This window comes from Nyctibius grandis, chromosome 6, assembly GCF_013368605.1.
Source record: "Nyctibius grandis isolate bNycGra1 chromosome 6, bNycGra1.pri, whole genome shotgun sequence".
Taxonomy (NCBI): Eukaryota; Metazoa; Chordata; class Aves; order Nyctibiiformes; family Nyctibiidae; genus Nyctibius; species Nyctibius grandis.
This window is the reverse complement of record NC_090663.1, coordinates 86,219,440-86,233,340: the sequence shown is the minus strand read 5'-3', so window position 1 is coordinate 86,233,340 and position 13,901 is coordinate 86,219,440. Positions and strand designations below refer to the sequence as shown.

General features: G+C 49.3%; 1 protein-coding gene across 2 annotated transcripts in view; it reads left to right on the top strand.

Annotated features, from left to right (window-relative positions):
- Positions 1-5,153, top strand: part of SHROOM3 (shroom family member 3) — a 42,931-nt gene extending 37,778 nt beyond the window's left edge. For both annotated transcript variants that reach the window (XM_068402827.1, XM_068402826.1), the window contains 2 exons: positions 3,261-3,533; positions 4,186-5,153. In XM_068402827.1, coding sequence (XP_068258928.1) covers positions 3,261-3,533; positions 4,186-4,545 — 633 coding nt within the window. In that variant the 3' untranslated portion in view covers positions 4,546-5,153. The remainder of the gene's footprint in view (positions 1-3,260; positions 3,534-4,185) is intronic.
- The last annotated feature ends 8,748 nt before the right edge of the window (positions 5,154-13,901 follow it).

The window sequence follows — 13,901 nt, the reverse complement described above, 5'->3', positions numbered from 1 at the left end:
TCACTGACCTGCTGAAAGCCAGGATCAGGAAGAGGAGGAGGCAGGAGAGGAGGAACTGTTTTCCTCTCTTATTGTGGCTACATGTCACTGAGGAATGGCCCCTGCAGTTCTTGCTGGAGGCTTGGGTGCTCTGTCTCCCAGGGCTTTTGCAGGGCCTTCTAATTCGGCCCTGTGGATGTCTCACATTGGTTACCTGGTAATTAAGACATGTTGCAAAGCTCACAAATCCCAAGGAGCCACGGGAAGGTACTTGTCTGTGCCTCCCTTCACACAACTACTATCTTTGTGTCAAAAGCAGCTCTGCCTGCCTGTAAATGTAAAACATCCTACATTGCACTGGCCAGAGCAGCACAGTCCATATTTTGTGCTGTTTGTAAAACAGCAGAGTTCAAACATACTGAAGGATACAAATTTTTGTGCAAGTCACATATGCTTAAATATAGTATTTAATTCTTCCTGCACTGAACTCAGGCATGAATTTAAAGACAGGCTCCCAAACTCAGCCTCTCTGTCAAAGTGCAGAGAGTTCACGTGTCTCTAGCACAACTCCACGTTTTCTCTCTGGGTCCTCATCCCCACGCCAAGTGTAGAAAAGCAGAGAGAAGATGTGAGGCTGAGTGATGTTTGTGAGTGACCTGGAGAGCTCACCTCGCTTTTTCTCTTTTTCATATTGCCTCACTCTTTCTGTTCTCAACTTTCATCTGCTAAGCGAAATCTGCACGCTACCAGGCTTTACTACAATGACAGCTCGAATGGGACCCCCATCAAAGTGCTCTCTAACACAAATTATGAGTACTAAGTGAGCAGATTAGCCCTATTTTGTGGAGCATCTGAGGTGCGGGTAGGACCCTGTGTGACCCTCCTTTGGGAGCTGTCACACCATGCCACTGGAATGGGTTAGAGACACTCGCCGTGCCTGCCATCTCCTGTTTCTGTGGTCCTACACAGATTCTGGGTAGCAAGTCTACACAGACAGGTCATGCATGTGTTGCTAATCAAAAGCATTTGCCTAAGGCCTTTGTCTGCTGCTTTAATTATCTGGGCCAAGCCGTTGGTTGCAGAGCACCCAGCTTCAAAGGGAATCGCAGCCCCTGCCACGTCCGTCGCATTCGATCGGTTCTTGGGCTGCTGCTCACTTCAAAACCTGCCTGCCTGTACCACCGTGAGAGGCAGGGAGTGATTAAACAAGACGAGGGTGCTGCTCCAAGGAGTCAGGGGACATGCTGCAAACATCTAACAGGCTTGCAAGTAGATGTGAGCCTGCCGTGGAGGACAAGTCCCGGGCCTCAAAGGTTACATTTGCATGGAAAAACAGAAATAGATGGGAGTGATTAGGCCCAGACAGCAAGATCTGCCTGGCATGTTTGCTCATGGTCTGTGTGAAAGAACATTTGCATAGGTATTATCTGAGAAGGCAGCTACTCGGAGAGGTCATTTGGATAAACTAAGCTCATCTCCATTGTAAGTATGCAGAGGAGCTATATTGGTTGGCATTTGGGATCGAAGGAGGGTCACTGATTAATGAACACAAAGCAAATATTTCGCAGTCCCCATCCAGCTCCCATGCCTTTAGAGCAGCACTCCCAGCAGTCCTGTAGCCTCCTGCCACGGCTGGAGGTAGCATTAGCATCACAGGCACAGGGAGGGGCAAGTGTTCTTGTCTCTGGGTGCTACCTGTCCTACTGAGGGGAGAATCCAAGGAAAGGAGTTTTGGTTGTCCCTCATCCTAGCAGGAGGGATTTAGTACCACCTTTGGTCTCCTTTCCCCCAGAACTGTGCTGCTAACAAACAGCGTGACCTAGCAGTCACCCCAGCATAAGCCTGGTAGCTGACGTTTGGTTTAAGATACTACTACTCACATTTTACTCAGCCTTTGCCTGTATGTGGAAGGGCAGCCACAAACCCCTGCGCTGCGGAGGATGCACGCCCAGTGTACCATCTAGTGGTGTCTGCCTGAATGGGTTTGGAGATCCTTTCTCTTTTGAAGCAGACCGCCTTCCTACTTGACATTACTCTCACCTGTGATGGAAAGAAGACCGTGTTAGTAAACTTTGAGACAATATTTTCAGGCAACCTTGTGGTTTACTTTTATTTTATTCTGCAGTGTTTTGTGTGCAGAGTAGATTAATATACGTGTAGTGATGCCTCAGCAGCACGTAAACCAAAGAGACTGGAAACACCCACCCCTTGTATGAAGAGCTTTTCCTGCTCTCTGTGCTCTCAGTTCTGAGTTAATGGAAGCACGAATTGCAAGCCCCAGGCCACAGACTTCTGCTTTTGCATATGTCTTTCCCCTAAATCCTCACAGAAATGAGGATCCCCAGCACATGTGCAGCACTGCTGTTTCTGGAGTCACTGAACCCTGGGGGCCTCCTTTTCTTTAGCAGTGAAACACCTGCCTGAATTTTCACAAAATGGGTGTGTGCTCTCCATGTCTTTGCTCAGTCAGTGAGTAAATTTAGAGCATCTTTGGTGTAAATGCTTGCTTGATGCCTCTCTGTGTGAGGCAGTGCCTGCACAGGCAAGGAGCTTTGGTCACGGTTGAATTTGAGGCTTGCACCTCAACACTGAGGTGGCCAAATAAGGAACAGTCAGCAGTTTCAGGGTACTATAGGAGGGGAAAAGATCTAGCAATTCCTTCTTTCTTGCTAAGCTGTATGTTACTAGTGTCAGCTCAGCCTCCTGCCGTGCCGTTAATACTGCTTAAACTAATTTTTCTGCCAGTTGTTTTGTACAGTTCTGGGTCGAAAAAAATATAACATCCAAACAAGACGTTTCAGGCTGGGGCAGGGAGTGGGGAATATGCAGGAGATGTGGCTGTAGCTCTTTGCACTCGGAGGCTCTAAAGAACCTACATCTGAAAGAGCTGGGTATGAGAATATGGTGCATCAAATCAGATGTCTCTTCTATAAATCACAGAATCACAGAATCAACCAGGTTGGAAGAGCCCTCTGGGATCATCGAGTCCAACCGTTGCCCTGACACCACCCTGTCAACTAGACCATGGCACTAAGTGCCAAAATGTTCATTGATGGTAGAGCAAATCTATCTTCATGCAATCTGATCGGGTATTCAGATTATCACCTAGATGTGGAATTTCAGAGTTTTCTCTGTTTCCTCCTTAATGTCACCATTGTCAGCTGTTGCTGACTTGACCCTGCGCCTCAGGAACTGTAGCCATATCCTCTTGTTGTCGTCATCCATGTGACCGGGGTGATGGTGGTAATGACCGATGTGGCAATGTGTTTCCCTTCTGACAGGCTGAGCTCATCGGGAGCTTGACCCACAAACTGGAAATCCTGAAGGAAGCCAAGGAGGGCCTGCTCGCAGACATTAAGATGAATAACGCTCTTGGAGAGGAGGTGGAGCTGTTGATTGGCAAGCTATGCAAACCTAATGAGTTTGACAAGTACAAGATGTTCATTGGCGATTTGGATAAGGTGGTGAACCTCTTGCTCTCCCTCTCGGGACGCCTGGCCCGTGTAGAGAACGTTCTGAGCAGTCTAGGGGAAAATGCCAACAGTGAAGAGCGGGTACGTATCTGCACAACCACAGCAGCTTGGCCTTTTTCGGGATGAGGGACAGCAGCAGTCACAAGAACGTGCTTGTGTAAGCCAGGACCTCCAAAGGCTCACAGGAAGGCAGGTGTCTTAGTGGTTGTGTAAAAGCACTAGCAAACATGGTTCTGTCCCTGGGAATCTTGGTCCCAGTTTGTAAAAATGTCTCAGATCCTGCGGCTTTTGTCTCCAAACAGAATGGCTGTGGTCGAGACAGCATGTCTGTGACCTGCAGCTGGGGGAAAGGCTGTGTGGTGGTGTGCATCATGGAACAACCCACCCCCTTTTGTCTCAGTTAGAGCCGCGTTTTAACGTTCTTTGGGTGGTTGTGAGAGGCAAAGCCAGATTTTCCTGGTAGTTGTTGCTTTCAAGCAAGTTTTACTGACTTTCCTGGATCACTTTCTGCCCCCCCTTGACTAGAACGTTCCGAGTCTGATTCAGTGGGATTCACATTCAATCCGTAATGAGGAATTCATCCTCCTCCCCCAGGCTTTTGCGTGTGTGTCTGGGAGCTTAGCAGCCATCCCGCCTCCCCCAGAGGTGGCAAACATGGTATCAGAGGGAAGGAGAGGGGGGATCGGTGAGTTAGGTGCTGCTGATACTGAAGTGCTCTCTCTGGTGTGTGCAGAGTTCGCTGAATGAGAAGAGGAAACTGCTGGCTGGCCAGCACGAAGATGCCCGGGAACTGAAGGAAAACCTTGACCGTCGAGAACGGGTGGTCTTGGAGATCCTGGGCAACTACCTCTCCGAGGAACAGCTTCAGGATTACCAGCACTTTGTAAAGATGAAGTCCGCGCTCCTCATCGAGCAGCGAGAACTAGATGATAAAATCAAACTGGGTCAGGAGCAGCTCAAGTGCCTGATGGAAAGCCTCCCCACAGACTTCACACCCAGGGATGCGACAGCAGCAGCTGCCCTCGCTGCAGCACTTGCTACCTCCACCGGGGTCGGTGGTAAAACACCTCCAGCGGTCTCTTCCTCACTCTAACCTTTCCCAGGTGGACCTGGGATACAGTCCTCCTGCTCGAGTCTCTTTAATCCAAGTTCTTGGCAGATGGTTCTCTACAAAGACAATGAATGGAGGAGACAGGTTTAAAACAAGATTTTAATGAAGGAAAAAAATCGCAATAATAAAGGTTTTATTTTCCCTTCCTTCCATCTCTGCTTCCTGGAAACTTAAATCAAGGTGGAGGGAAATCTCATCCTGCCAGAGGTGAGGAAGAGTCTCACGAGAATTAAACACATTACCTTTAATAAAAAACATGACTTCCTCTCATCCCTCCCTTTCCTGCCTACCTGGCACCTCATTAAATAATGAAGGACCTAAAAGAATGAAGCCTTAAAAATAAAACCAACCCGTTCTACTGAACATTATTGATATTTATATTTTTTAAAGAACAAGACAGAACGTGTAAGTTTTTGTACATACTCTAATCAGTTAATTGATTCTACTTTGTTCTGTACGTAGAAAAGACATTTAATTTTGTATTTTGTGAAAACCTTAACAAAAAGAGGGAACCCAAAAGATAGTCGTGCATTAGCTTGGAACATCTCTTCGTGGTTTTGTTGCTGTTGTTGTTGTTGTTTTTTAATATAATAAAGGGCTACCAGAAGAAGCTTCAACCTGTTTCAACACATGCTAAATATGCCATTCAGTGGCCTTGTGAAGGAGATTTTGACCAGGAAACTACAATCTTTCCTCCTCTTCTGGGTCTTGTGATCCTCTGATTCTGGAGTTTAAACATGCTTTTATGAGAATCTGCATCTCAGGAGTCCCAAGTCAGCATGGAGTAAGGAACTCAGGTCTGGACTCACCGCGGGAGCGTGGGGGGAGTCTGTTTTGAATAATCTCACTCGTGATCTGTGTTAGCGTTGCAGCCTGAATGCTTTTCTGTGAGATGAGAGAGGGATCTCTAATGACATTATTCACAGGCCTGTTTTTGCAAAGGGATGATGTACACGAAGACTTTTTCATACAGCAATACCTCATTTGTCTGAACCCACTTCATCAGAAATTATTTTGCAAGCTAGAAGAGGCATTAGCTGGAAATCTGATATTTTCTTCCTACCCTCACAGATCATGCACATGTAATCATAACGTCGTGCATCCTGGTTAGATAGACAAGAGCCTAATAACTCACATCATAGCTCTTCCACGGGCAGCTTGGCAGACTAAAGAAAATGCTAATGCCCTTCTGTTGTACCAAGCATCAATTCCCCTATACCCAACAGCAAATCTACCTGCTTTTGTAATGCTTCTAGAAGCAGCAAACCAATTACTTGTGATGACAGCAAACATACCCTTTTCGTTACTTCTGAGCTTGAACACTGTTCAGGCTCAGACAGCATCTCATGAGAACCCTAAGCAGGGGAACTGATATTTATGGCTTAATAGCTGAATCAAAAACAAAAGTGGAGGGAAAAGTATTTTGGGGGTCACTCAAGAATAATTGTTTGAGTGGAGTTTCAGGAACAATGGAGGGAGCTGTTTCAAGTCAATCAAAACATTTAATTTGTCCTAAAAAAAAAATCTGACACAGTACTTCAGTTTAGTTTTATTTAAAAGCTGTTTTCTTTTAGATTTTTTTTACAGCCACCCTTCCATCCTACGCTTACCAAAACAAATCAAGGACACTTGGCAAATCTGGCAGGCTTTTGTGAACAGCTTGAAAGTCCTCCGTGTGCTCCCGCTGCACACACAAGCATCAGCTAATGAGGCAAGTGATGGTTACTTACATTTTTATAACACCTTAGAACTTCAGGTGAAAAATGAGTTAAAGCCTGTATTTCTGTTGTAAGCATTGATAAGTTTATAATTAGGGAAAGAGTCTTTGCACAACAATTGCTCCCCTAACTGCAAGTTTTGCTAAGTTCGGTAGAAGCACATCTTGACATGTATTTAAAGGTAATTAAGCATCAGCCAAGCCAGCAGATTTACTTCTCAGTGCCTTTGCTGAAAAGGGGAACGTATTCATTGCTCCTTATCCCACCTTGCTTTTCTCCTGTGTTTTTAATACTAGAGTATAATGGAAACTCATTTCCCAGAGTGATGATGTGGTTTCATGGGATGGGAATACCATGGACAGAATTTTACACTTACTGTCTGGTCCTTGTAAACTTACTGAAACAAATGTGAATTTTGGGTCTGGCTACATGAGGTTTTTAGATGTGAACCTGTAGTTATGTGGCTGCAGTGGAGAAAGCCAGTAAGCTAGATACAGACAGCAGGATTTGCATTGCTACCCCTTCCCCAAAAGGCAGTGTCTGGTGCATCCCAGAGCTGGGGCATTTCCCCTTGCAACTGCAGCAGAGGCTAAACATTACAGCATGTTAAAAACAAATGATTCAAAACACATCTTGCAACAAGTAGTGCTTCTCAACTGGTGAGCATTTTTCCTAAAAATGAGCATTATTTTTATAACTGAATCATCTGTTTGGGATATTGGAATGGAATACCCTACCTCTCACCCTGCACAGTGGCACCGGCTGAGTTCGCCAGGTGACGGGGGATGAGACTCCTCCCTGAGTAGTCTCAGAGTACCTGGGTCACGCGCCTTCTCCAAAGCGGTCTCCGGAGAAGTCCGTTGGCTGTCGAAGGATCCTGTCATAGCTGTCATAGCACCCAGGCCCTGCACAGGGGAACACAAAATGATGGAGGCATGCACTTGCACCATGATGCTGTCTATTGCGCAGGATATCGAAGCAGGGCTTTTAAACCTAGCTCTCAGTAAGTCCTCACATGCTTTTAGCAACATGCTGTGCCTACAGTCTGCTCTGCCATGCCGTGCCACGTCACATAAGCACCGTGAAAATCTAGTCATCCGACTTACAGTTTGTTTTTTTTTATCGGAGCCCTTGGGCAATTGATGGTCACAAGGAATTCATGTCAGATGCTTTCCTCAAGACTAAATCTAGTAACGAGTGTTTACATGCTAGGGTCTGTTGGTTGTAAGTTTATACACAAGATCTTTTGTGAAGGTTACCTATAAAATCGGTCAAACACGGAGCACGAAAACACTTCATGCATCAGGCCTCATCTCTCATCTCTACAACTCGGCTGCTGTCATGATCGTTTAGACTGGTGATTAGGAGAAGCAAGCAAATTAAACTGGATAGCTTTTCATACTCACTCCACACAAATCCTGAACATTAACATGAGCAGTGACTTGTCATTTGCAAAATGGGAAACAGAGGAAGCTTTTCACAGGGAAGCCCATGCTTTAAACTGTTATGAGCAAACTCGGGGCATATCTAGAGACCTGATCCCCAGGTTTCTCTGTGCCTTATTCAACCATACACCATGCCATTGTTTACATCGGGGCTTGATTCATGTTAAGAGCTGTTTCTTCCTTTATATCCCTTCCAGAGGGGATGTGTGCTGACCATGGCACACAGTTATGCTTTGGCTGTGTGCCTACAGGACTGTTGCTCGTGCCTCTGCACATAAACTCAGTGTCATACACCTCTCATGTATTACAGGGCTTTTCTAGCAATGCGTTACTGAACAAACATGGTTTGTATTGTGCAACTGAATGTATTTATGTAGCCAGAGTGGTCTCAGTCTAGGAGACGGTCCTTTCCTGCCTGGTTTGGCCAGACTCTGCTGTCTCTCTTCAATACAAACTGCAGAAATAGGCCGAATTCAGGGTGTCAAGTAGCCTGGGGGGGTCTTGCCTGGCACTTATATGCATACAGCTTATGCTGTTGCTTATGTGCATACAATAACACAACCTCTCCAGCTGTAGCTCTGGCTTTGTGCAGCTTGCTGCACATTAGTGCTAAAAAACCTTGCAAAAATCTGCTTTCTCGTGGCCCATTGCAAGATGGTGGGGAGCTGGAGCCCGCCAGGCTCAGCACCTCAGCTGGGCTTGTGGGGATGTCAGCGCAGCTCTGCCTGGACTGGGATTGGGGGTTAGGAAAAAGGGCTCGTTTTCCTCTACGCCGTAAAGAAAACATGGCGAGCCGGACAGCTTTTTCCTCTGTGATTTGCAGCTTGAGACCATGTCTTTCTGCTAGGGTTGCTCTGTGAGCAGATAGCCTTCAAATGAAACAAGAAAAGCCAGCAGTACTTCTTTTGTTCATGTTCATTTTAGGAGTAGATGAATTTTTGGGCTGAAATAAAAAAAAAAACAACCACAAAACACATAATTCAGCTGGGGAGAATAAGAGCTGGTGAAAGCCTGATTGAATACTGAGGAAAAGGCTTAGGAGGGACCTGCTTTTGCACAGCTTGTTTTGCCACAGGTGTTTTGCTGAGCTAAAATAAGATTGTGATTAAAAAAAGGATCGGGGCAAGCTTAGAAAGGATGGCATTTGAAAATCAGAAGCTACTGTGGGAGGTTTTAGAGGAGAAAGTGGCTTTCTGCAGAAGTCCCTCTTGGCTCCCCAGGGCAGCTCTGCGGCGGGCGCCATTTTAGCTCATGAGGGGACCAGGGGGGGCCACCCCGCCATGTCGCTGCTGAAGGGAGCACTGCGCAGCGGGGGCCACCAGGACACCCCCCAGCAGCCATCCTTCACCAAAATCTCCAAAAATGAGAGCAAGGCTTGTGTTCTTGACAGTTAGCGCCTGTGAGGTACTCAGGGCTAACAAGGCACAGCGGGGCTCTCGGCTTTCCACGCCGGCTCTACGGCGGGCGCCATTTTGCCTCACGAGGGGCCGGGCAGGGACGCCCCAGCCACGCCGCCATGTTGCTGCTGAAGGGAGCACTGCGCAGCGGGGGCCACCAGGACACCCCCCAGCAGCCATCCTTCACCAAAATCTCCAAAAATGAGAGCAAGGCTTGTGTTCTTGACAGTTAGCGCCTGTGAGGTACTCAGGGCTAACAAGGCACAGCGGGGCTCTCGGCTTTCCATGCCGGCTCTACGGCGGGCACCATTTTGCCTCATGAGGGGCCGGGCAGGGACGCCCCAGCCACGCCGCCATGTTGCTGCTGAAGGGAGCACTGCACAGCGGGGGGCCGCTGGGACACCTCCTAGCAGCCATCCCTCACCAAAATCTCCAAAAATGAGAGCAGGGCTTGTGTTCTTGACAGTTAGCGCCTGTGAGGTAATCAGGGCTAACAAGGGACAGTGGGGCTCTCGGCTTTCCATGCCGGATCTGCGGCGGGCGCCATTTTAGCTCATGAGGGGACCAGGCGGGGCCGCCCCGCCATGTCGCTGCTGAAGGGAGCACCGTGCAGCGGGGGACTGCCAGGACACCCCCCAGCACCCATCCTTCACCAAAATCTCCAAAAATGAGAGCAGGACTTGTGTTCTTACAGTTAGCACCTGTGGGGTAATCGGGGTACAGCGGGGCTCTTGGCTTTCCACGCCAGCTCTGCGGCGGGCGCCATTTTACCTCATGAGGGGGCCGGGCGGGGCCGCGCCGCCATGTCGCTGCTGAAGGGAGCACTGCGCAGTGGGGGGCCGCCGGGACACCCCCCAGCACCCATCCTTCACCAAAATCTCCAAAAATGAGAGCAGGGCTTGCTGCCCACCCCTCCAGGTGTGTCCTTACAGTTAGCACCTGTGGGGTAATCAGGGGCACAGCAGGGCTCTCGGCTTTCCAAGCCAGCTCTGTGGCGGGCGCCATTTTAGCTCATGAGGGGGCCGGGGGGGGCCACCCCGCCATGTTGCTGCTGAAGGGAGCACTGCGCAGCGGGGGGCCGCCGGGACACCCTCCAGCACCCATCCTTCACCAAAATCTCCAAAAATGAGAGCAGGGCTTGTGTTCTTGACAATTAGCACCTGTCAGGTAACTAGGGCTAACAAGGGACAGTGGGGCTCTTGGCTTTCCATGCCGGATCTGCGGCGGGCGCCATTTTAGCTCATGAGGGGCCGGGTAGGGCTGCCCCAGCCGCGCCGCCATGTTGCTGCTGAAGGGAGCACTGCGCAGCGGGGGGCCACCGGGACACCACCGAGCACTCGTCCTTCACCAAAATCTCCAAAAATGAGAGCAGGACTTGCTGCCCACCCCTCCAGGTGTGTGCTTACAGTTAGCACCTGTGGGGTAATCAGGGGCACAGCGGGGCTCTCGGCTTTCTACGCCGGCTCTGTGGCGGGCGCCATTTTACCTCGTGAGGGGGCGGGGGGTGGCCGCCCCACCATGATGCTGCTGAAGGGAGCACTGCGCAGCGGGGGGCCACCGGGACACCACCGAGCACTCGTCCTTCACCAAAATCTCCAAAAATAAGAGCAGGACTTGCTGCCCACCCCTCCAGGTGTGTGCTTACAGTTAGCACCTGTGGGGTAATCAGGGGCACAGCGGGGCTCTCGGCTTTCTACGCCGGCTCTGCCGCGGGCGCCATTTTACCTCGTGAGGGGGCTGGGGGGGGCCGCCCCACCATGATGCTGCTGAAGGGAGCACTGCGCAGCAGGGGGCTGCCAGGACACCCTCCAGCACCCATCCTTCACCAAAATCTCCAAAAATGAGAGCAGGGCTTGTGTTCTTACAGTTAGCACCTGTGGGGTAATCGGGGTACAGCGGGGCTCTTGGCTTTCCACGCCAGTTCTGCGGCGGGCGCCATTTTACCTCATGAGGGGGCCCCGCGAGGCTGCTCCAACTGCCCCGCCATGTCACTGCTGAAGGGAGCGCTGTGCAGCGGGGGGCCGCTGGGACACCCCCCCCGCACCCATCCTTCACCAAAATCTCCAAAAATGAGAGCAGGGCTTGTGTTCTTAACAGTTAGCACCTGTGGGGTAATCAGGGCTAACAAGGAACAGCGGGGCTCAGGAGCAGCCAGCCAGGAGCCCACACGCAAGGCGCTGCAGGAGGATGCACACCTCAGCCTGAAGGCTGCTGAGAAAAGGTAAGTACATATATATTTTTATACATTTTTTCTGTCGTGGGAAGGCTTTGCACCCACTGTGGGGCAGCTGGGTTGGGGTTCAGGGAAAAAAATGTCCCAGTTTGTTGGAAAGCAGGTGTGTTGGGGGTTTGGTTTCCACAGGGGTGTCCTTAGAGGGAGGGCCCCGGGGACATAATGGTGCACGTATCCAGGGGGTCTCAGCATGGCCCAGTGATGTCCCCCAGTCGCATGGCAGGACTTGCCCTCACCCCTTGGCTCCTGTCCACAGACAGCTCACTGTGGTCTGTGCCTCTCTGACCCCAAGGGCCCGGTATCCCATGCCAGCAGCACCCAGCCTTGTGCTCACCCCTCCATCATGCTACCGGGAAGGGGAATTGTGTGGTTAAAGTTTCATATGCTCTGCACCAGAATGGGGGCCAGTTATCAGGTCATGCAGCTTGTAGTTTGAGGCTGACTTTCTACAAGCGGCAGAAGTTGCCTTTGGTCTGTAAATGTTGAAATTGGAGCCAAGTGAGTAGGAGGTGAGGAGACAAAGGAAGAACCTGAGTGTCAGCATATTGAGTGCTCTTGCAAAGCTGCCTGGTGGTCACCTTTTCATGTTGTGCAACAGAAATGAGTTAATTTCTTGAGTCTTTTGTTTGGAAGAAATTGTCTTGCACTATTTTGCTTGTAAATTTCAGTGGGAAGTGGCTAAGCTGGCTTCCCATGCCCCAACACAACCTGGATTGCCCCTCAGCTTCCCCAGCACTCTCCTTCTACACACTGCACATACTTACACTATGCACAGTTTTCTGGGTGCACAGTGTCCTGCAACTGTCTTTTGAGGCTGTGCTGAACCGTGTCTCATGCTTGTGTGGCTGCAGAGTCACTTGGATGGCCTATTTCTGTCAAGTGAAGTTCAGGTGAACTGCTCAGGGAGAAGTTATTTTTTGGGAAGACAAAGCTGCTGGTCTGTCTTAGCCATCACTACTCTTTAGATTCTACATGAGATTTTAATTCCTGTCACATCTGCAGTTTCCAGACTAATCTCTTCTGCAAGTGGGTATTTGTTCTTCTCTTCCTAGACATGAGGTGATAACATACATAACTTATTTTGTGTTCATAGAATCAGTTACATTGCAAAAGACCCTTAAGATCATAGAGTCCAACCAGTAATCTAACACTACTAAGTCCACCATTAAACCATGTCCCTAAGTGACATGTCTACATGTCTTTGAAATACCTCCAGGGATGGTGACTCAACCACTTCCCTGGGCAGCCTGTGCCAATGCTTGACAACCCTGGGGAAATTTTTCCTCATATCCAATCTAAATCTCCCTGTTATAACACAAAGCCTCACAGCTGTTTTGCAGGGTTTTAAGGTCTGATTTTCCCTCACCGTGATGCTGTAAGGAAATAAAGTGGTGCAGCTTTGATTCCTGGTGTGGAGGCAGGGATGGAGGCTGAGTACAGATTGACAAGCTTGCAGGATTCAGCAAATGCATCCCTCTCAAGAGGGATCAGTGTTGTTTCCCCCCACCCCAGTCTCAGTGTTCAGGTGACTGAGGGGCAGATTCTTTCTGTAGGGTTTTGGCTTCTGTCAGGATGTGTTGCTGGACTGCAAGTCTGACTAAACACTATGCAGGATTTAAATAAAAAATAAAATAAACAATAAACCCCTCACCCTTAGGCCACGCTGTGGTGCTTTCTGCTCCTCCCCACAGCAAGCAGGGCTCGGGGTCCTCCCAGAGATCCTGACAAGCTGAGGTCACCGTGCACTTCAGGACAGCATACTTGGCAGGGACAAACCCTGCTTTTACATGCACTGTGACCCTCTGCCTGCAGCAGGGCGTCATGTTCTTGCTTTCCTGATTGCTGTAGCAGAAGAGAAATCTTGTCATCGCTCTAGAAGCCAGCCAGGGCACTCTGCATTTACTCTGCCTGTTTACCAGTGTCCCTTATAGGAGCAGGATTATTTATAGCTCTGGGACATGGGAGAACAAAACTCAAGGGGCAGGAAGTGCTGGCAAAGGCATGCTTCCTTCCTACCCTTTCTCCTGTTCTGTGCTCTCCTTAGTGGTAGCTGCCAGTGGTAGAAAGCAGGATAAGCCTAATTAGCTGTTGTGGAAAGTACAATAGGGGGGTAGCCCTCATGAAGGCACTGTTTGTACCCTGAGCACAGCCATCAGGAACACTTGTGGCTAACCTACCTAGAAATCAGGCCTGCCAGCTTAACAGGCAAAAAGGAGATCAGCTTTCCTCTTGGCAGTGCCCAGAGACATAAACCTCAGCTAATCAGGGCAGCCAGGAACAGAGACAGCAGAGGGACCAGCTGTGAGCTCCCCTGTGCCTCTGCAGCATAAGGGCCTTGTGCTTTTTAAGTGCTCCTACACTTCATTTAGGTTACCTTCAGTCAGATAATGTAACAGAGGGATAGGGGGGGAACCAAGACAAAAGCCATCCTCTTTTCCCCAACCCGGAGTACAAATAGCCTTCAAAAAAGCCTCAAGACTTATTTGACCACGCAAAGCATCAGCAAGACTTGTCTCATCCTTAGCCTAGTAAACACACCCTATCC